The following is a 23,601-nucleotide window of genomic DNA, read 5'->3' on the forward strand; positions in this document are numbered from 1 at the left end:
TCCTCGGTGGGGGCCCTGCACCTGCAGACAGCTCCCACTTTGCCACCCTCCAGCCAGCAGTGAGATTTGCCCTCAGTTGGACGATCTAAAGGCTCTGGAGGAAAACTGGGCATGAAAATTTCCTTCAGGGCAGGAAATTCCAGGGCCAGGGCTGGAGCACGGCCCAGAAGGAGGGGGTCATGGGCTCCAGAGGGCTTGTTCTGTCAGTCCTTAGGACTCCTCACCTTGTGGGATGGGATGTGACCAGATGAGGGACTGAGTGGGGACCTCTAAAGTATGGGGACAGGGCAGGGGCTCCACTCCATTTGCCTGGGTCTCAAGGCAATACTAACCTTGTCCATCCTCAGCAATGCCCAGGAACCCCAAGGCTGATTTTTACCCTTGAATGTATATTAACAGATACCATCCATGCACTCATTCAGCTAAGCCCATTGAGAGCTGCATAAAATGCCTATTTGAGCACTAGCTCTGAGAAAAAAATAGGTTAGTGTGGACTAAGCATCTTATTATGTAGCCCACACCAGGAACTACTGTGATATTACCATGTATGGGACTCCGTCCCAAGAGGAATGGTGGGTGCTTAAGTACATTGTCTCATTCAAGGGGCACTACATTACTCAGGGGATGGCATTAAGACCCCCACTTTACAGATAAGCAAACTGCACCTCAAAGAGGTTAAGTAATTTGCCCAAAGTCGCAGAGTAAAATGGAGCAGAATGAGATTGGATCCCAGGTCCGTGTAATTCCAAAATCTAGGCTAATGTGGATGATACACAGGTGTTCAGATATGGCCCCTGCCCTCGCGGAGGTCACAGTATAGTGGGGAGTCAGATAGAGACCGCCAGTCTTAATACGAGAGCAAGATGAAAGATGCGCTACGTGGATGCAAAAGGGAACGCCAGGGAGCAGGTGCCATGGTTCCTTTCTAGGACCTAGAATTTTTCAGAGCTGATGGGACTTCGAAAGTTGAGTCCCAAAATTGCCAACCTGGAGTCCCAGATATAACCTCTAAAGAGCCCCAAAGTAGAAATGGGTTTTCTAGGCAGCCAATGACTAGTGACCATTGATATGTCAAATGATCAGGTCCCTGAGGCTCCCAGGGGCAAGGCCTCCTGCCCAAGGTAATACAGCCAGTGGCAATGCTGGGGCTGAGAGCTGGAGATCAGACCACCAGTGTGGGGGCCTGTCCTCCTGGTGCAGCTGCTGACCTGCCCTTGGTCACAGGGTAAGGCAGAGGATGGAACCTGATCTGCAATGTGAACACCACCCCCCCACCCGCTGCCTCAGGCCACCCAGAGGGCTGTACTGGTATACAGGAGCTGGGGACCAAGGAAGCCAGGTCCTTCCTCTTTCCCATGGGTGGGGGTGTGTTGCATATAATTTTAATTTCCTATATTCTGCTGTTTTGGCATCTTAAAAAAACCTTCCTGGCTGGAGAGAGATTGCCCCTTCCTGGGCTTCCCAATTCTTGGGGATCCCAAAGGGCGCAGCCCCGAGCATGTCTTTGACATGCAAATGAACCCAGTCCAGAGCCTCACCTCTTCCATCTGGCCTGTGCACCGCGGGAGGCAATTTTCCTCTGTCCTAATCACCCCAGGGCCAAACACCAGGCAATTCAAGACCACCTACAGCCCCAAACCCAACAAAATGATTCAAACTAGCCAATCCTAAACCTAAACTGTTTATCCTGCCCTGCCTTACCTTTCTCGCAGAAACCCTAATAAAGACCATGGCCTAAGTGCTCCCCTCACCCCTGTCTTCTGCCTCCCGGCCACCTGGTGCCTCCCCATGCAGCCCTGCGTGGTATGCCGTGCCTCCTGTCTCTAGGACCTGTGAGTGCAATAAACTTTGTTTTCCTGAGCCTCTCCTCTGTCTCCTCTTGTGGCCACACCTGATGGACCATCTCATGAAAGAATACAGAATAGGGAGGCCCCCTGAGATTTAACAGGAGAAGAGGGAGCCCAACAGCTTCTTCCTTTCCAAACTTTTCACCAGAGAAGTGTACTTTCCTGCTGATCATTCCCTGGTATCCTGGATTGGGTAGGCTGCCCCTAAATTCATGTCTACCCAGAGAAGCTGTGATGTGACCTTATTTGCAAATAAGACCCCCAAAATAAGATGTACTCAAGTTAAGTTAAAGTCATAGTGGATTAGGGTGGGCCCTAAATCCGATAGGCCTGGTAGCCCTATAAGAAGAGGGTAGTTGGACACAAAGACACAGAGACACAGGAATAAGGCCATGTGCAGATAGAGGCACAGATTATAGAGATCCATCTACAGGCCAAAAAATACTAAGCGACAACTACCAGAAGCTAGAAGAGACAAGGAAGGGCTCTCCCCTAGAGCCTCTGGAAGGAGTATGGCACTACCTATACCTTGATTTTGAACTTCTAGCCATCAGAACTGTGAGAAAATAAATTCCTGTTGCTCTAAGCCACTCAGTTTGTGGTGCTTCATTTTGACAATCCTAGGAAACTGATCCACCTGGGGAGCCATTTTTTGACTAGCCCAAAGTTGGAATACGAGGGTGGACTCTCCTGCCTTTGCTGCCACCACCTAAGGCCGTGGGCTGAGATCCACAAAGCATGGCTTCCCTTGGCCCTGAGCCCTCAGCTGGTCATTGTGACACATACCCAACTCCTTTTGGGACCAGGCAAAGGCCAAGCTTGGGTAACAGAATGGGGCCTTTGGTAATAAGCCCACAACGAGACAGAAGGTGATGGGAACTCTTTTTTAGCACAACAGGGCATGGAATTATCACTTAGAGCAGGGCCCTTTCGCAGGATAAGGTCTGATGCACACAGATATCTGACCCAGAAGCAGAACCAGCCAGGGATGTTTTTCCTGATCCTTGTTACGAACTGAACTGTGTTCCTCCCAAGGTCATATGTTGAAGCCCTAAGCCTGCTGTGACTGTATTTGGAGACAGGGCCTTTAAGGAAGTAATTAAGGTGAACTGAGGTTGTAAAGATCGGGCACTAATCCAATAGGACTGTGGAATTATAAGAAAAGGGAGAGACACCAGGGATGCACAAGCACAGAGGAAGGGCCATGTGAGGACAAGCGAGAAGCCATCTGTGAGCCAGAGAGAGGCCTCAGGAGAAAGCGAGTCTGCCGCCACCTTATCTCGGACTTGCAGCCTCCTGACTGTGAGAAAATACGTTTCTGTTGTTTCGGACACCCAGTCTGTAGTATTGTGTTATGGCAGCTTGAGCTGACTAACACCATCCTGTTCCCTCTTTCTGCAGTCTAGTCCAGAGGGAAACCAGATGGCCTGAGGTTGACAACCAGGACCAAAGGCAATGAGGAAGCGGTGGGCTGGCTGGGATGGTTTGGGATGGTAGAGTCGGGTGCAGAGCGGAGAGATCTCAAAGACCCAGGCAGGGGGCCCTGGGGCCAGGTATTCAAAGCAACAGGGAGGCTCCCTGAAGGGTCAGGAAAGGGACACATCTAGTGGCCCCAAAGTCCAGAGTGAAGGGACACAGGTGACATGCTGCTGGAGCCCTTTCCTCTCCCACCCAGAGGGTGCTCTCTAGCACTGTCCAGAAGTCAGCTGGCTGTATGGAAAAAAGTAGGGACTAGAGTGCTCAGAGCATGCACAAATATGCACAAACGTGCACGAGGTGGTGGAAGCTGCAAAAGCTAATACGTCAGGACACAAGGGTCACAGCACCGAAGCGTGCACCTAACCTGAGAGAAGGTAGCGCTGTGTGTGTCAGGTGGTAGTCACCCTTGTGGCCGGTCGGTGGGCATGTAAACTGGTGCAGCCACTATGGAAAACAAGTAGGGAGGATCTTGCCATGCGTGACAACATGGATGAAGCTAGAGGGCGCTACGCTAAAGGCCAGACACAGGAAAACAAATACTGTCTGACCTCACTTAAACGTGCAGTCTAAAAAAGTCAAACTCAGGGGCCGGCTCCGTGGCCGAGTGGTTAAGTTTGTGCGCTCTGCTGCGGCGGCCCAGGGTTCAGATCCTGGGCGCGGACATGGCACTGCTCATCAGGCCACGTTGAGGCGGCGTCCCACATCCCACAACTAGAAGGACCTGCAACTAAGATATACAACTGCATACAGGGGGGGTTTGGGGAGATAAAGCAGAAAATAAAATAAAATAAAATAAAATAAAAAAGTCAAACTCATAAAAGCAGAGAGCGGAATGATGGTCTCCAGGGGCTAGGGTGTGGGGGACAAGGGGAGAAGGCGGTCAAAGGGTTAGAGTTGCAGTTGTGCACAGTGAATAAGTTCTGGAAATCTAAGGTACAGCATGATGACCATAGTTAATACTGTATTGTATGCTTGAAATTTGCCGAGAGAATACATCTTAAGTGTCCTCACCGCATACACACAAATCATAACTATGTGACATGATGGTTTTGTTAATTAGCCTGATTGTGGTGATCATTTCATAATGTGTATGTATTTCAAAATATCAAGTTGCATATCTTAAATATATACAATTTTTATTTGTCAATTATACATCAATAAAGCTGGGAGAAAAGCTAAAGGAAAAAAGAAATCAGTTTAAACAGAAATTTGGAGCATTTGACTTTACTCCCAAATAATGACTTTATTCCCAAAGAAGGTAGAAGTTATTTAAAAAAAAAAAAAAAGCAAACCAGTGAGCATGGGGAGCCCAGAGAGGCGCCAGGAAGCATGTGTCTGGGGCTGGGTGCCTGGGGCCCCTAAGGAGGGAGCGCAGGAATTCAGGGCTTCCAGGGAATCAGGAGTCTGGGGCATCTGGAGGCTTGAGTGCAAGTCCCCACTGGGCACAGAGGCGTGGGAAGGCCTGGGCGGGACGCTTCCCCACCCTGGGCCTCAGTCTCATTTACAAAGTTGAGGCCAGGACTAATGCTTCCAGCTCTGGTTTTATTGGTCACTCGGCAGGCCCCTCCCTTGCTGTGTGCCCTTGGGCACTTGCCCAGCTTCTCCATCTGTGGCAGGAGTGTCTTCTAGTCCCCGACTCCAGGGAGCCTCTGCTGGCAGCCACCTGGGACCGGACAGGGGCAGCGCTGGCGCACGTTTGGAGACTCAACAGGGAGAGACCTACTGGCCCCACCTGAGGGTGTGCCGGTGGCTCCGGGCAGCCCAGGGCTGTGTGCTGTGTTCTCGGGCTTACAGAAGGATTCCATGGCTTTTTAAATGGGTGGTTTTATTAAAACTCCAACAACATTAGAGGAAATTGAAAGAGAAGAAATTGTACCAAGAAGCTTCCCGGTGGACCGCAGTTGTTTGCATGTCTCCGAGCTGCCTCCCACCCTTCCTCCCTTCGTATGCACATCTGCTTGCACAACTGCACCCTGAGTGCACACGCAATTGGGCAGTCTTTTTCCATTAACACGACTTCATAAACATTTTCTCATGTTGCTTCATAGCTATCACTCGGAATGGCTGTGTAATATTCCTTTGTGGTGATTTACCACAATTTAGCCAAACAACCCCCTCAGGTTGGACATTTAGGTTTTTCCCAGTCTTGAGTGGTCATGAATAACGTTGCTAAGAGTTTTGTACACATGCTATTTTCTTTCTTTGTAATCGTTTCCTTCAGACAAATGGAGTAGGATTTCTGAGCCAAAGGATATAAATGGCTTTTTGGATCCTGAAAGAACACTGACTTCCTCAAGGCAATTTGCTCATTTATTCGTGCTCAGGGGCCATGGCTAATGGTCAGGGAGAAGTGTTAACGGGTAAATAAGAGAGCCTTTCTTCGACTCCTCCCCAAAAGATAAAGTTTTTCCAAAACTCTGCCTTTTTGTTATTATTACTTTCAGATAATATGCTGAAATGATTCACGAGGACAGCTGGCCAGACCCCATCGTTGTTGACAACAGCAAGAAGAGAAACAAAGGCCTTTGCAGGAGGACTCCCTCCCAGAGCAACGCGGCATGGCCAGGGTTCTGTGTGACTCCTCCACCTCCCACCCTGGGACCCAGCACCATGGCCTCCTGAAAGTCACTCGGGACACCTTCTTCACTGCCACACCCCCCCCCCACCTTATTCATGTGGGTGCTAAGTGGGAGAAGGGGCTCCAAAGATGAGGTAGGGATCTCTGTGACAAGGGGGGCTGGCTCCAGGTAGCCCCACTAGATGACAGCTGACCTCAGACTGATGTTCTCATCAGAGAGGAGCATTACAGGGGACCGTTGGGAGAGGCCACTCATGTTCCCTGAGCTGGAGGAGAGCTGGGGCCTGCTTCTCTTCTAAAACTTTCTGGGTTGGGGAGGCTATGGAATTGGACCACATCAGCAGGGTGAGACAGGAATGCAGGGAGGGGCCACACAGCCCCACCCCCATCCCCACCCCACCCCAGGCCCCAGTTCTCTACGTCCCTTGGATTGCTCCAAAAAGGATGTCAGGGAATGTGGGGCTCTCACGAAGGATCACAGAGAAGGGCAGGAGTTCCAGGGATGCCCGCCAGCCATCAGGCCACGCTGGGCAGCTCAGCTGGAAGGACAGTTGTAGCCAAGAAGACGCAGATTTCCCATCTCTGAGAGAGGTCTCAGAGATGGAAGGCATGGGGTGAAGCTGGACATTATCCTAACAAGACCAAACACACCATCTGCCTGGAGGCCACAATAAGGAGTTACTAGCCTCTGCTGGAACAAGAGAGAAACTAGGGAGGGCCACCTCCCACCATCACTACCACCAACACCACTGCAGACTTGAGACTGGCGGATTACGTGAGAAGCTCTTGGCCTTGACATCTTTCCTCCCGGGCCCTCCAGCCACATATTTGAGACATGCTTATACTAGAAACTTATTCATTGTGTATCTGAAATTCCAATTTATCAGGGCATCCTGTATTTTTAGTTGCTAATTCTAGCACCTCCACCTGGGAGGCAGTTGGAGGGTCCAGGTGAGTGACGATGGAGCCCACCAGGACTTGCTGATGGAGTGCCCATGGGAGGTGGGGAGATAAATCTAGGAGGACTCCTTGGTTTTTGGTTAATACAGCTGGGTAGATCATGTTGTCCTTTATAGAGATGGAAAAGAATGGAGAGAAACAAGTTTGGGAGGGAAAATCAAGAGTTCTGTTCACATGTTGAGTTTGAGATGCTTATTAAATACCCAAGTGGAAACAACACAAGTGGGAAATTAAACATATTAGTGTAGAATTCAGGGCAAAAGTCAGAGGTGAAGTCAGAGATGGAATTTGATGGAGATCATGAAGAAGAGAGTTCAGTTAAAGAAGAGAAGGCGGCCAAGGACTGAGCTCCTAGGGACTCCAAGATTTCGAGGTGAAGCAGGCGCAGCGCTGCAGCAACGGAGACTAATTGGTTGCTCCACTGCCTTAATATGAACTTCTCAGAATATTTTACTACCTCTGTTTTGAGATTTACAGGGCATCCTTCATGGAGCCCCTGTTGTAAGCCAGGCATTGCGCAAGGCACTTATGTGTCATCTCAGGGAATCGTCACAATACCGACAAGTGATCACCTTGTCCCCATTTTAATGGCTTTTTAAAAATGAGGCTTAAATAACCTCCCCAGGTCACAACTCATAAAAGATCAAGCTGATATCTGGATGCAGGTTTGCCTTGTTCCAAAATGTCTGTTCTTTGCTCTCCACTGTGTTTTATAGTTTATGTTTGCGTATCTGCTCTCCAGTTGGTACGACCTTTACAGCAGCTCCTCCCTTTGGTCCCCTTCATATCTCGCTGTGTCTAACCCAGTGCCAGGCACATTGCTGGCACTCAACAAGGGTTTGTTGTTCTGGATTTGACGTGAGAGGGCTCCAGGCCCTTGGGCGGCGGCAGACAAGGCATGATGCCTACAGGATCATCGCAGAAATTCTAAGAGTTTATAACTCCTCTCCAAAAGGGCAGAGAACAAGAGCTTGTTCAATCTCTTGTTTGAACAAGCTTGGCTTCAATCCCAGTGCAAACTCAAAGCCATCAGTTCGTGACTAAGTCCACTTTATCATAGCTCTGGCACGTGCAGCAGAAGACAGAACCAGAAAGCAGAAGGAAAGGTAGGTTTTGAAGGTACGAGGCTGAGCCGTGACGAGGGAGATGCAAGCAGCAGAAGGAAGCAAGAGACTAAGTCAAGGCCATTCCCATCTTCTTCTTGCTTAAATAAGAAAATTTCTTTTCTTAGCAAGATCTGGGTGCTGCGTTCACAGTGCCTCTAAAGTTTCCTCCAATCCTGGCTCCTTGGATGGAAATCAAAGCAGTTGACAAGTTTCTCTTGATATTTCCTATATAGCAGGGTGAAATGAGGGCTGGATTATGTACAGTTGGCAGGAGTTACACTCAATTATAATCACCTAACAAACACTGATCATACTGACTACGGGCCATGGGCTGTTGCGGGCAGTTTACATGGATGGATTCATTCAATCCTCACCAGCACGATTTGGAGTGGGGAGTGTTATCACTTCCGCTTTATAGACAAGGACAATAACCCTCAGGAAGCTTGAATAACTTGCCCAAGGTCGCACAGTAAGTGGCAAAGCCAAGATTTGTACCCTGACACTCTGTTTCCAGCTCCCATGCACTTTGCCACTAGGCAATAAATACTGCCTCCGACAGGAGTCCAGAGTAAGAGAAGTCCTGGATTCACATGGTCCTGCTGTCCATGCTCCAGCCTCCCTCTCTCCAGCTGTGGGACTGTGGGCCAGCACAGCCACTCCTCTGAGACTCAGTCTCCTCATCCGTATACCACTGTGAACTCTTTTCTGGATCCCTTTGATTATCAGGAGGATTAGGTGAAATAAAGTATGGGAAAATTCTTTGAAAATTATAGAGTACAATCTAGAGGTAAAAGATGAAAGGGCTAATTAATGATCAATGTAAGCCTAGAGACGGAGTTGGCCAAACCTTCCTGTAAAAGACTAGAGAGTCACTATTTTAGACTCTACAGGCCGTATGGTGTCTGTCATAATTACTCAGCTCTGCTGTGGTAGCACAAGAGCAGCCATAGACAATACACAAATGAATGAGCAAGGCTGTGTGCTGATAAAACTTTATTGACAAAAACAAGCGGTGGACAGATTTGGCCCTTCGTCTAGAAGACGGGTTCCAGGGGGATGTAGCTGAGATTGGCCCTCTGCTCTCTCCTATCTAATTATTATAATGATTTGACTGAAGACCCAGAAAGCACATTATCAAATTTGCGGGCAACCTTCCCCCATGCCCACTTTTCTCATTTCAGGGGTGGTTGGAGGCATCCATCAAAGTCAGAGAGATATGAAAGACCCCGCATCCTGGGCAGTGGAATCTTTCATGGAAAGTGAGGGTGTCGAGATTCTTTTCCTCCTTTTTTCTCCCACTCCCCTGAGCTAAGGTGAGGCTGAGGCACCTTCTGCTGGGAAAGCTCTGATAAGCTTGGGAAGGCCCACGCAGCCAAAGTGGGATGCAAGGGGAAAGCAGATTCTCAGGCTGCTGGGGGGTCTTTGAGGTGACCCCACCTCACCTCACAGGACAGCAAAGTGTGTGCATGGGCTGGCGTGCCTTTGCTCATAACCTCCTGGGAACCGTGCACGTGGCGGCAGGCTGTGGAGTGGAGATTGGGTTGGGATACTGGCTCAGACACGACTGATGACACGAGGCTGAAGGAGAAAGCTAAATGACAGATGTCCAAATCCACATTCAAATCGATCCAACAAGCTGTAATACTTGGCAGAGACCAGCGTGATGACATTTAACTGGGATCACTAACAGAATCTGCATTTAAGTTAAAGCAACACAAAACCAACAAAAGCCAGATGTACCGACATAGGTCGGAGGAGCCCTCACTAGGCACTGTTTTCTTTGAAAGAGATCCGGGGTTGGGGTGGGCTGGCGAATGGACATGATTATTAATGGCTACGTAGTATTCCACCTTTGGGGTGTGGTGTTCTGTATTACTATGAGTTGCTGCTAGAAGAGTTCGCACAGATTTAGGCTCCATCAGCATACGTGGAGTGTCCAGATCAAAGTTAGCCACAGCCCAGCACACATGCAGTACTGTGTCTAATTCCACTGACCACTCAAACCTGCACCTTGTTGAGTGGGGATGGAAGGTGGGGTATGGCCATTATGTTGAGGTGTTCAGTTTGGGCCAAACACTATCTGAGCACCTCCTGTGTGGGGGGTATCATGCTAGGACTGGGAGTACAGAGACGAACCTGACACAGCACCTTATCATCAAAGAGCCTTGTTTTGGACCAGAAGGGGAGCAAGCAGATAAATTGATAACTTCAGTATAATGTGGTTAGTGTGAAGATAGAGGCATACACACACACAGAGTTCTCCAAACCAGGTCCAATGAGCTACTGTTGAAAGTACTAGTATTTTCAACTCGCTGCAGAACAATCACAAGGATGAGGAGAAAGCCTTGTTCTGACTTGTTCCTGCAAAAGGGACTAGAACCAGCATGTGTGGGATAATCAAGGAAGATTAGGAAGAAGTTTCTGTGACTTGTGGCTGTTCTTCAGTAGAGGCAGAACACCTTGTCGGTCTGGGAAGTCAGGAGGGAAGGTCTTGCTCTGGGAGGGAGGTTGCACAAGACGTCTTCTGAGGCCCTGCCAAGCTCCTGAGTGCCACGTGGGAATGGCATCACAGAGCTGGCTCGCTCACTCCCTCCCCAGAGGAGCCACAGTGCTGACAACACTATCCTATTTCTTGGCGTACTGAGCCCTGCGCTGTCATGGCAAGCCCAGGATCACCCAGACAAAGTCTCCAGGCTTCCCCTGTGTGTTTATTAGAAATGTGTGGGCCGTGGGCACATGCCCTCCCACCACACCAAGCACACAATTCTCTCCGTTTGTGGACAAAACCACTGGGTACTCAGGCTAAAAGAGTAGGTTTCTAATCCTTTGCTATTCTGACAGCAAAATCCCTCGGATTATTCCAATAATGATGATGATAATAATAATATCTAACATTAATTGAGTACTTTTTACGTGCCAGGCACTACGAGTTTTCATGTATTAATTAATTAATCACAACAACCCTTGGGTTAGGTACTATTTCATCCCATTTGATAGATGAGGAAACTGAGGATTTGAGAAGTTAAATTATTTGCCCCAAGATTATAGAAGCTTTCAATGGCACAGCCCGGATTTGAACTTAGAGGTTTACCCTCAAAGCCCATAGCCTGAAGAGAATATAGCTATTTTCTTAGAATGTCTGAAAGACACACAGAGTAATAGAGCTATCATTTAGCCCATTGTTTTTCAGATGATGGTTTGTATCCTGTTCGTGGACCATGAAATAAATGTACGGGTTGTGACTAGTTTTTGAAAAATGAATAGAATAGAAAATCATCAGCATTCATCCCACATTTAAGATGATTTCAGTTATGTGTTTATATGTGAACTAGCTGTGACGTAAAATATATTTCTTAATGTAGGTCACGGTCAAAACTTTGAGGAACTGATCTAGTTTAACCTGCTCATTTTACAAATAAGTGTCCTAAGGTTCAGACAGCAAAGTGATTTTTCCCAAGGTTATAGAGTGTTAATGGATGAGCTGGGAATGGACCAAACTTTTTCTCTCAGTTCACATTATCAAGCTTAATTGACTGCAAAGAAAAGCAAGAAAAACATGAGTAATAATGCTAACAGTAGTGGTAATACTAAGACTATAAAAACAACAATGATGGCTACTACTTCTATCGTGCATACTGTATGCCAGGCACTTTCCTAAGAGCTTTAGATATATTCACTTATTTAACTCTCATAACAACCCAATGAGGTGGGTATACTTCTTTCTCCAATTCTCAGATGGGGAAACTCAGGCACAGAAAGCTCAAGTAACTTGGTCAGTGTCACATAGCTGGTAATGGAGAAAGGGGATTTCAAACCAGACAGGCGGGTTTGAGTCCATGGTTCAAACACTATGGTTGAAAGTCCATGGTGTTAACCAGTATAAGGTACTCCGTGATCCTGCCTGTCTTAATATTTTCCCTAGATGCTATAATGCCAATCCAGTACATACTATGGTGTGTGTGTATTGATATAATTAATTATACACCTACTTCTTTGACTAGCCACATGTTCTTGAGTGGTGATTCCATATTTACCATGTCATTCGATACTTGGCTAAGACTGAAATAATAACCTTTTTCCAAAAATAAGATCCCCTCTACACTTCCTTGTCTCTGTCATTCATTTACTTAGTCATTCATCCATTCACATATTAAAAAACATCATGAACTTGCAGAGAGTAGACAGAATATTTTTTAAAAGACAAAACTGTGCATAACACCCTTTCTTGTTCCAAGAAGGATTAAGACAGTTTACAAGGACACATAAAATAGACGAAGATAAGAGTAGATGAGAACAAGATGAAGGAAGAACAAGTTGGAGATGCTAAATGAGGCAGGAATGAGACCCACAGAAAAATGCTTTCCCTAAAGTCTGGGCACTTGCTGTGGGGGGACCACAGATCTGTCTCCAGGCTTTCGTTTTAATCACCTTCAAATTCATACACCTTAGAATGGATGACAACTAACTCTCAGTTTGCATTAATTACTTCCTTGAAAGCGATTTTACTTACTTTCACATTCACAGTCTCCCAAAGGTTCAAACAAACTAAGTTCTCAAGGAAAGCATACCTCCTTCTGAGACTAGGGCAGAAAATGGTTTCCCCATGGGCCCTCTTAGTTGACACCGTGTAATGGAATGAACCACATCCTCAACAGCACCCTTGCAACAAGCACAGGATGGGCTTTCACGGTGCTGTTTCTCACAGAATGTCCCAATAAAGGCCAAAGGCATCACACCCTTAATTCCAAGATGCATGATGGTGTCAGTAATCTGTCACATCCATGGACATGGGCTCTGAGCACACTGTTCTCTGATTGCGAGTCAGGGACAGACCTACTTGAAACAAGATGATCAGAAAAAGGGGTGCTCAGTTCAGACAACATTTGGATCACTCAGTGTTCAGCCCTTCCCAGGCTGAGGCCTCCCTAACCCCTCCAGCTCTCGGGAATCAGGCTCTCCTTTACATAATTTGGCTCATAGCATTAGCTACATCATACTGTCCTAATGGGTATGTGTGTTTATGACTTTGAAACCTCCCAGAGCAGGGATCATATCTCATGATTCTTTTTATTCCCATGCTATAGACTGAATGTTGGTGTCTCACCCAAATTCATGTGTTGAAATCCTACCCCCTAATTTGATGGTATTAGGAGGTGGGGCCTTTGTGATGTGATTAAGTCATGAGGTGGAACCCTCTTGAATGGGATTAGTGCCCTTATAAAAGAGCCCCCAGAGAGCTCCCTCACCGCTTCCACCAAGCAAGGACAGTGAGGGAAGACGGCCATCTATAAATGAGATCCAAGAGAGTGAGATCCAAGAAGCAGGATCTCACCAGACACCAAATCTGCCAGCACATTGATCTCAGACTCCCAGCCCCCAGAACCATGAGAAATCAATGTTTGTTGTTTAAGCCACTCTGTCTATGGAAGTTGATTACAGCAGCCTGAATGGACTAAAACACCAGGGCTTGTTCCCTTGCTGGCACCCACTGAGCACTCATGCACAAGTTAAGCACTTATTGAGAAGGATGATGGCAACGTCTGACTGCTGCTGTTAAGAGAGGATTAAATTAAGGTGGGAGAGGAGACCATGTTTCACCAGGAACTCTCCCTGGTCCTGTTCTGTAGTCCACATTAGCTGTAATACTCCAGTTTCCCACCAAATTAGAACCCCAGAAGTTTGCACTTCCCCTTTCTGCTGTTTCATTTTTGCAGTGGAAATTCAAATTCCTCAATAGAGTCATGACAGGAAAGGGAAGAAAGAGGTAGTTCCTGATGATGTTTGTCACTATGGTGATGTCCCAGAACAGTCACAGGTAAGATTGATTCTCCTCTAACCCTTAACCTTCATCACAGAGAACATCTTCCCTAAAGTGCTAGACTGAGGACCTCCTGACCATGTGACCAGCCAATCTCAATTCTCCTGTTCATGAACTTAAGTCTGATAGTCTATATTGTCCAAAAATGAGTCTGGAACAGAACAAAAACATAATAGGGAACCATCAGCCCAGGTACTAAACAAAATGGGTTGAAGAGATAGAAAGACTTAGAAGAATTTGGGAGTAGAAAGAATGGACTCAGTCGGCCTCCTTGGAAGATGATGTGGGCATAGAACCCAGCGATGGTGTGGGAGTATCCGAGGAAAGTCCCAAGAGGATGCTGGTCAGGAATGGGTAGTTAGATGAGGGGTAGAAAGCCCAACTGAGATAATAATTTGGGCAATGGCTGGATTAACCTTCTGACAGAGGAAATTGGGATGATGCATAAACACAAGGTACAGTATTGGCTTTTTATTTTGAATACTTAGATAAAGAGATGAATTCAGAAGTCCCATGTGAACAGTAAGAAGAAGCATTTGTACTCCCATCAGATGTTACCAATCAGATATTCAGACATGGCACTGGGTTGCAGTGGATAATCTTGTCACCCAGTTGTGAAATGTATGAGCTTTGTGTCGATGAGGAGGTTTTGAAGTCTAAGAGTGGTTCAAAAAGAATTCCTCCTGTTTTAGTCAGCTAGAGCTGCTATAAAAAATACCACAGACTGAGAGGCTTAAACAGCAGACATTTATGTTATTGTCACAGCTGTGGAGGCTGCGAAGTCCCAGATCAAGGTGTGGGCAGATTCAGTTGTTGGTGACAGCTCTTTTTCTGGCTTGCAGATGGCCCCTTCTCACTGTGTCCTCACCTGGTGGAGAGACATCTCTCCCCCTCCTTTCTCTCCCTTTTTCTCTCTCTCATGCCTCTTCTTATAAGGGCACTAATCTCACCATGAGGGCCCTACCCTCATGACCTAATTACCTCCAAAGACCCAACTTCCAAATACCATCACTTTGTGGGGTTAGAGCTTCAACGTATAAATTTGTGGGGGACACAATTCAGTCTGTTGTACATCCTGTACAAGGTGACCTCAGCAGGGCAGTGGAGAGCACGTTTTACCCAAGATGGGGAAGTGGCCACAGCAGGATACCTAACAGAAGGCCAGGCAAGCTCTGGTTTATGCTGAACCATGGATCTCCTCACCATCTTGGTATTTTCCAAAAGGGAGCCTCACTGGAGGTCTTCAATCAGGGTAACCTGAAGAAACCTCCCACCTAAGGTGAGGCAGGACCTCCTTGAAGAACCCCAGACTTGTCCACCACATTCCTAAGTCCCCTCCCTAGGGAAGAGGTAGCTGGTGACTGTATTCTTTCACTGGTCACTCTCACTAAGCCTCTCCCAGAGGCCAACATGATTTTCCAGACAAGAAACTGGGGAGGTGACAGTGGCCATGCCACAGAGCCAAGAGATAAAGCATGATGCTCTGCTTCATCAGATCAATTCCAATCCACCCAAAATTTTTACTCCACACAGAGAATCTGGGACTCAGAAACTTCAGGTTCAAAGGTGATCTTGATTAAAATCCTCCCCAGGTTTCCACGTGGAACAACCAAGGAAGCAAGGCAACATTGTCATCAGATTGGGAAACTATGTTTCACCCTCTTTTCTGAAACTTCCCGGATGTCATCATAAATCCCATTCAAACTCCAAGCCAAGAGAAAAATCTGCTGTGCAGCATGCTGGACAGCACAGCTTGTTAGAACTCTCCTCTATTTTGAATGGAAATCTGTCTCTTTACAAAATCCACCCATTCGTCTAGTTCTACCATCTGAGGCCACACGGAATACGTCTGCCCTTTTCCACGTGTCAGCCCATCAGACACCGGAAGAGACCTTTCATTACTCTACAAGTCTTCTCTTCCCCTAGAGATGATGCCCTTCCAGGCCTCCCAGGTCTCCAGAGCCCTGCCCCAGGGTCCCCACCAGCCTGGCTCTCTCCTAGAGACCCTCTTCTGTAACCTAAAAGTTCCTGTTTAGCAGAGTACTTGTAATACCATAGCCCAGCTTTCCGGCTGGGGTGAAACACTTTCCAAACATTCTGGAAATTTGTTATGGTCGTGGCTGCCAAGCCCACAAAACCCAGATTCCAATCTCTCACAGAGCAGCCCAAGAACATGTCCAAATCAGCCTCTGGCTGGACATCATCCTTTGGTCCTTGGGATGAATCATGAGTTTCTCTCATTGTTGCTGTTGGCTACTCTCCCAGGTCAATGGTTGGCGGGACAGACACCACCCCTAATGGTGCCCTTTGCCCCGAGTGTTGAAACCTGAGGGTGAAGGCAGCATTGACCATCCCATCACAGGGCCCAAGAACGATTCTCACTGGATAGGAAGTGAATCAAGACCAGGGAGGTCCTGGGCATCTGCCTCAGGATTGCCAGCGAAAGGTTATCAGCAAGAGCTTAACCTCCAGATTCTGGCCTAGAGTTAACCAAAGGACCTCACCCTCAGCACTTCAAGTCAGCTCCACCTGGCCAGCAGCCTCGCTCTGAGCAAGCCTCCCTCCCCCCTATCACTTCTCCATGCAACACCCACACTTTTTACTCTAGGTTACCATACCAATTGTTGTGTTGACATATCGTCCCCATCGTAGTCCCTATCGCATTCTGCCTGGAGACAGGGCTCTATCTGTGTGCTCTTGCCTCATCCTCAAGACTGGGAGCTCCTTGAGGCAAGCCCTTAGATCTTATTTAGCTGTGTCCTCAATCATGGCATGGAGCCTGGCACAAAGTAGATACTCATGTAAGACAAGTGAGGGTGAAATATAGTGATCCCTTGGCTTACTTTGTCAGCTCTACATACCTCCAGTGAGAAAAGTGGTAATTGAGCATCCCTTTCTCTGGGTGGGAGTCAGGAGAGACCATCACAGCCTCTGTCCCTATCTACTTCACCACCTCCATCGTGGTGGGGTGACCTGTGGGTGGTGAGCTGGGCTGCTCGAAGCATGGGGTCCTCCATTTGATCCCTTCCTAAGTCCATGAGCTCTGCTTCTTCCTGGCTAGAGAATGGGCTCCAAACTCCAGCTCATCACCAGCCTGGCTTGCAGACAGAAACTAGGGGGAAGAGCCTGGCTGAACTGGGTAAACCCACCCCACGCCCAATAACTACAAAAGGGCAGCAGGTTTACCATGACGCTGATTAGCCTCAGTGGCACAACGTCTCATGACTATTTTCATTGCACCCCAGGACAAGGGGCCCAGCCTGCTTTGTGCACAGAGCTCCAGAGAGGCCCAATGTAATGCACACAGTGATGCGGAAAAAGTCAAGAGCCACTCAGAGCAGCTAGGTCTCTGCTCCTGGACTGAGATTTCCCAAGCTCACACAGCCCCTGCCAACTCCTCATCCCACACGAAACGGGCAATGCTGTTAAGAATCATGCCCAGTCAGAAAGATGGGTCGGCTTCCTCCTTCGTGGTTTCCGTGGTGATAAGGGCAGTGTTAGGGCTCGTGACCATGGGAATGAAGAGCGGAGGCTCCAGCTCACCAGTTCCCATCTGATCTCGCTTACTGCCTCCTGTCGCATCCTTAAAGGCCAGGACAGGAAAGGTACTCTTACCTGCTAAGATGAAGATGCCCACAAGAATCAGGAAGACTAGCAGGTAGAGTCCTAGGACAGCATGCTTCAGGGCTGACAGGGAGCCCAGCTGGGTACAGCAGCCACCCGTCCGTCGTTTGTGGCACGGACCTAGACAACAAGGAAAAAAGGCACTTGAAAACCCCAGAAGCTTTTTTCTCTTTTGGTCTCATCTCTCCCTGATGCACAGATGTTCACACTCATACACCTGCACATCTGTTATGCAGCTGTAACGATGGGGAACTTTTCAGAACCTTGACAAGCTTTTCAGCTACTAGCTCTCCTCCCACCCTCTGCATTCATGAACGAGCCAGACAGGCATGCCCGCAGCTCACGTGCCCACACGAACCCACCTTCCCAGGGCCAGTGCAAGCAGCAGAGAAAGCTCAAATAGGCTGGAATATGTGTCCTTTCCAAAGCACCATTGTCCTGAGGGAGTATGGAGAAAATAACAAAGGGGTTGCAAACTCCAGTGTCTACAGTGGCCAAGGGGTGGAAATGAACAAAGTGGGCCAGGTAGGCCCCTGGGGAACCCAAAAGCGCATGCCCAGTCTGGAAGAGGCTGTGGTGCAGGAACAAGGGTCGGGTGTTGCCAGATCAAAATTTTTAAGAGAAGCCAGAAGTGATTTTGAGAAATCTCCTATTGTTTTAGTGTTGACAAAGAATTTTTTTTTAAAAAAGACAAAAAGCAAAAAACACTGGGAAGTGTAAACAAAACACATTTGCATGCCAGATCTGACCACCAGTTTGCAACCTGGGTTTAGATTTCCAGAAAAACATGCTAACTTCATCCTGGGCAACTATACAAGGCTCAGCAGCTTCTGGCCAAAATGCAACAGCAAAATATCAGCGCCCTACCGGACCTTATGGATCCAGCCCCTTCAGTTTGCAGATAAAGGATGTCAAATGTTAGCCGCAAACCCTGGGTGAGGACCCAGGTGCACTAACTCCTGGTCATATTTCAGCAGGATTTCTCCTTCAAGGCAGCCTTCTCATATGGCCCGTGCAGAGGCCAGGAAATTCACTAATGTCATTCGCCGTGTCAAGTGACAGTGGAAAGGAAGGGAAGCTCTCCCACCCTGACCTCCAGCAGGACAGGTAAAAATCGATAGAGGGCATTTTTTCAAAAGACGCATGCCCCTATTATGCTTATTCTCCATCTCCTGCAAGTGATAGCATGGCTCAATGGAGTGTGTCGCACATGGAGGAAGGTGTGGGAGCAGAAAAAGGTTGACAATAGATGTTGAAATAATTGATATTCAGAAATGTTTTTAAAGATGGTGTGATGTTTGTAATCCTTCGTAACTTTGCATTTGCAAGGGGGGTACTTCAGGGGCTACTTATTACCTCTCAGGTATCATTACCACCTCCAGGAGGTTTGGTCACCACAAGGGAAATGGTGGTGACCACACTGGTGCCCCGGCTCCCAAGAGTTATTGGTAATTGAGAAATATTTTCCTACTCATTTACTCCATTTTATTGAAAATACTGCTAGTAAAACAGCTAAGTTGAACTATTACGTAGTATTTCTATGAAACATTGGGTACAATTTGGAGCAAGTTGTCAAGAAATACAAATTCAATTATCATTTTCATCAACCCTTAAATGTTAGCAAATTTTGAAGAGTTAACCTGATTTTCCATTGACTTGTGCAGAGTACATCTTTCTAACTCACCCTAAATCTTGTTTTCCAGGATTTTCCATCCCTTTCCACACACTAAGATCTATAATTTGTTTTGCTCCTAAAGATGTAGGCTTCTTGTAGCATTTCATCTTTTTTTTCTTGTTTTTTCCTTATGAGAGCTGCTGGCTGTCTGGTTGCAACTTATTAGAAAAAAGTCTGTTTTCCTTGAGAGTCAGAACGGTAGGCATAGCACTGCATATTATACAAATATGAGCCATCATTACCACGCTGGTTGTTCCTGCTCTCCTGCTCTAAGCCCTGCTTCCTCTTTAGGAGATGATGAGAATGATGGCAGACTAACAGCTGGGAGGGCTCAGAAGACACCCCTGCTGAAATGCGATTATCCTTATGTTTATCCCAAATCAATCTTGGCTTCTCCACTAATTGGCTTGTTTGACACTCTTCTTATTTCCCTTGAAGATTTAATTGAGTTCAAACATATTCTGTTAACTGTTCCAGTTTCAGTGGAATCTTTTATTTCTGGTTCACTATAACAAATTGTTTTCTCAAAAAAAAAGTTGATGTAATTTTTTTGCATCTAACTTTTTTATTGAGGCACAACAAGGCGTTATAACATGCCTGAACTCGAGGCAGCCAGTTTAGTAAACTGAACGTTAATACCGTGAGGATCAAGTGCAAACCACATCCACTCACAGCTTGACTTTCAAGGCTACGTCACAATTTATAAGGTGCCAGATTAGTGCTAATTGTCGTTCAGCTTGAAATTTTTCATCTTGGGGAAGAAACCAAAAAAAATAAGGATGTCTTCCTTCCTCTAGGAGTGAAAACATTTTCCTAAACCAATCAGTCACAAGGTCAAGGACTCTTCTTCCTTTAATCCCACTAATTAGAACACCATCCTTTTATTGTTATTATTATTATTATTGTTATTAAGGTTATAATAGTTTACAGCAATGTGAAATTTCAGTTGTTCATTATTTGTCTGTAACCATGTAAGAGCTCCCTCTGTGCCCATCCCCCAACCCCCTTCACCCTGGTAACCTGAATGACATGTCCTCTTTGTCCATGTGTTTGCTTATCTTCCATATATGAGTGAAATCATACAGTGTTTGCCTTTCTCTTCGCTTAACATAATACCTTCAAGGTCCATCCACGTAGTTGCAAATGGGATGATTTTGTCTTTTTTTATAGCCGAGTAGTATTCTATTGTGTATATATACCACATCTTCTTTATCCCATCACCAGTTGATGGGCACTTGCGTTTCTTCCACATCTTGGCTATTGCGAATAATGCTGCAATGAACATAGGGGTGCATAAGTCTCTTTGAATTTCAAGTTCTTTGATTTCAAGTTCTTTGGATAAATACCCAGTGGTGGGATTTTTAATTTTTGAGGAATCTCCATACTGTTTTCCATAGTGGCTGCACAAGTTTGCATTCCCACCAGCAGTGTATGAGGGTTCCCTTTTCTCCACACCCTCTCCAACATTTGCTATTTTTTGTCTTGGTGATTATAGCCATTTTAATGGGTGTAAGGTGATATCTTAGTGCAGTTTTGATTTGCATTTCCCTGATGATTAGCGATGTTGAACATCTTTTCTTGTGCCTATTGCCCATCTTATATCTTCTTTGGAGTAATGTCTGTTCATATCCTCTGCACATTTTTTTTTTTTTTTAAAGATTTTATTTTTTTTTTTCCCTTTTTCTCCCCAAAGCCCCCCAGTACATAGTTGTATATTTTTCATTGCGGGTCCTTCTAGTTGTGGCATGTGGGACGCTGCCCCAGTGCGGTCCGACGAGCAGTGCCATGTCCGCGCCCAGGACTCGAACCAACGAAACACTGGGCCGCCCGCAGCAGAGCGCGCGAACTCAACCACTCGGCCACGGGGCCAGCCCCTCCTCTGCACATTTTTTGATTGGGTTGTTGGTTTTGTCGTTGTTCAGTTGTGTGAGTTCTTTATGTATTTTGGAGATTAACCCCTTGTCAGATATATGATTTGCAAATATTTTCTCCCAATTGGTGGGTTGTCTTTTTGTTTTGATCCTGGTTTCCTTTGCTTTGCAGAAGTTCTCTAGTCTGATGAAGTCTCACTTGTTTATTTTTTATTTTTTTTCCCTTGCCGGAATAGACGTTGCATTCAAAAAGATTCTTTTAAGATTCATATCAAAGATTGTACTACCTATATTTTCTTTTAGAAGTTTTATGGTTTCAGGTATTACTTTCAAGTCTCTGATCCATTTTGAGTTTATTTTTGTGTGTGGCATGAGATAATGGTCTACATTCATTCTTTTGCATGTGGCTGTCCTGTTTTCACAACACCATTTATTGAAGAGACTTTCCGTTCTCCATTGTATGTTCTTAGCTCCTTTGTCAAAGATTAACTGTCTGTAGATGTGTGGCTTTAATTCTGGGCTTTCAATTCTGTTCCCTTGAGCTGTGTGCCTGTTTTTGTACCAGTACCATGCTATTTTGATTACTGTAGTTTTGTAGTACATTTTGAAGTCAGGGATTGTGATGCCTCCAGCTTTGTAAAACACCATCCTTTTATTGTCAATTCTGTACTGACTTTCAGTCTTGGCAGAATAGGAGGAGGAAATCACACAGCCAACAATACTGCTCACTTGAATCTTGCCTGTGTTGTTGGCATGTGTGTTGCTAGTTCACCGTGAGAGCAGGGCAAACTGCCATCTCATAGCTCTATTTCGTCCCTTCCCCTCTACCTGAGGCTTCTGTTCAATGGCAAGCACCCACTGGTGACAGGTCCCTTCATCAACTAACACACACGACATAGACCTTCCTCTGAGATAGCTCAGTTCTTTTAGCAAGACTAGATTACTTTGTACATTAAACAAAATCCACTCTAAATACAGCACAATAAGGGTTTCTAATAGAGGTTTTCCACAAATGCTTAGACAAGCAGAACATGAATGGTTCTGGCAAGATGGCTAGAGAATACGATTGTAAGGGGAAAGAAGAAAATTTAGGGGAAAGACACGTTACTAAGTCTGCCTCAAACACATTTATTGACTTTTTAATTTAGCGTGGCAGCAGCATGTTAGCTGGGTAAGCATTCAAATTATTTAGGCTTGGTGGAAGATAAAAAACACTCCAAAATGATACAATCAGCAAAGCCAGGGCAAAAAGTATGCTCATTTATTTGTTAAAAAAAAAAAAGTAAAAGAATGAGCTATCAAGCCATGAAAAGACATGAAGGAAACTTAAATGCATATTACTAAGTAAAAGAAGCCAATCTGAACGGCTACACGCTGTATGATTCCTGCTGTATGACATTCTGGAAAAGGCAGAACTGTGAAGACGGTAACAGATCAGTGGTTGGGAGTGGGGAGGGATGGCTAGGCGGAGCACAGAGGATTTCGGGGCAGTGAAACTACTCCGTATGATACTATAATGGTGGATACAGGTCATTGCACGTTTGTCCAAACCCACAGAATGTGCACCACCAAGAGGGAACCCTAACAGACTACAGACTTTGGGTGTCAATGTAGGTTTATCAATTGTAACAAATGTACACTGTGGTGCGAGATGTTGATAACGAGGGAGGCCATGGGTGTATGGAGGCAGGGAGAATATGGGAACTCTCTGTACTTTCCACTTAATTTTGCTGTAAATCTAAAACTGCTCTAAAAAATAAAGTCTATTAAAAAAAAAAGTAGAGGCTTTAACTATGGATTGTTGGGGTAAAAACTTTAATAGACATTTGTTGAATACCCACCGTCCATTGTCCTACTGTGGTAGCCAGCCTTTAAGATGGCCCTGGAGGATCCCTGCCCCCTATATAGCCTCCTTTTGCATTGTACCAGGATTGGTTTGTGTGACCAGTAGAATATGGCAGAAGTGATGGTGTGTCACTTCTGAGATCAGACGAAAGACACTGTAGCTTCCTTCTTGCTCATTCTTCCTCTCTCTCGGGACACTCATCTGGGGCATAGCCAGCCACTATGTCAGGAACACTCTCTGGAGAGGCTACAGGGTAGGGAGCTGAGCCCTTCAGCCAACAGCCACGTGAGTGAGCTTGGAAGCAGATCCTCCGCCCAAACCAAGACTTCAGATGACTACACCCTGCTGAGATCCTGACAGCAGTCTCATGGGAGGCCCTGAGCCAGAAGTGCTCGGCTAAGCTGCTCCCAGACTCCTGCCAGATTGTATTATACAGAAACATATTTCTGAGCAAAATTTTGATCTGAAAAAAAATAAAATCTTAGCTTTCCTTGCACACTCACGGCATCCTCAGAAACTGGGTAAGATAATACATTTTTGTAGTTTTAAGATGCTAAGTTTTGGAGTGATTTGTTATACAGCAATAGATACTTAACACACTTTTGACAGACACTGGGAAATGCAAAGCTAACAAGCTGCAGGAGGGAGAGGCTTTGTCAGCACTGCTCACCTCCAACGCCCCAGTTCCTAGACCACTGCCTGGTACACAGTAGGCACTCAGAAAACATTTGTTGACTGAGAGATGAAAATAAGGCCACTGCCCTTCAGAGGCTCCCACCTGAGGGGAAGAAAAGATG

General features: G+C 46.3%; 1 protein-coding gene across 2 annotated transcripts in view; it reads right to left on the reverse strand.

Moving 5' to 3' along the window:
* Nucleotides 1-23,601, reverse strand: part of SCARA5 (scavenger receptor class A member 5) — a 114,989-nt gene that overhangs the window by 65,980 nt on the left and 25,408 nt on the right. For both annotated transcript variants that reach the window (XM_008519290.2, XM_070607365.1), the window contains exon 3: nucleotides 17,404-17,532. In XM_008519290.2, coding sequence (XP_008517512.2) covers nucleotides 17,404-17,532 — 129 coding nt within the window. The remainder of the gene's footprint in view (nucleotides 1-17,403; nucleotides 17,533-23,601) is intronic.

This window comes from Equus przewalskii, chromosome 2 (genome assembly GCF_037783145.1).
Source record: "Equus przewalskii isolate Varuska chromosome 2, EquPr2, whole genome shotgun sequence".
Taxonomy (NCBI): domain Eukaryota; kingdom Metazoa; phylum Chordata; class Mammalia; order Perissodactyla; family Equidae; genus Equus; species Equus przewalskii.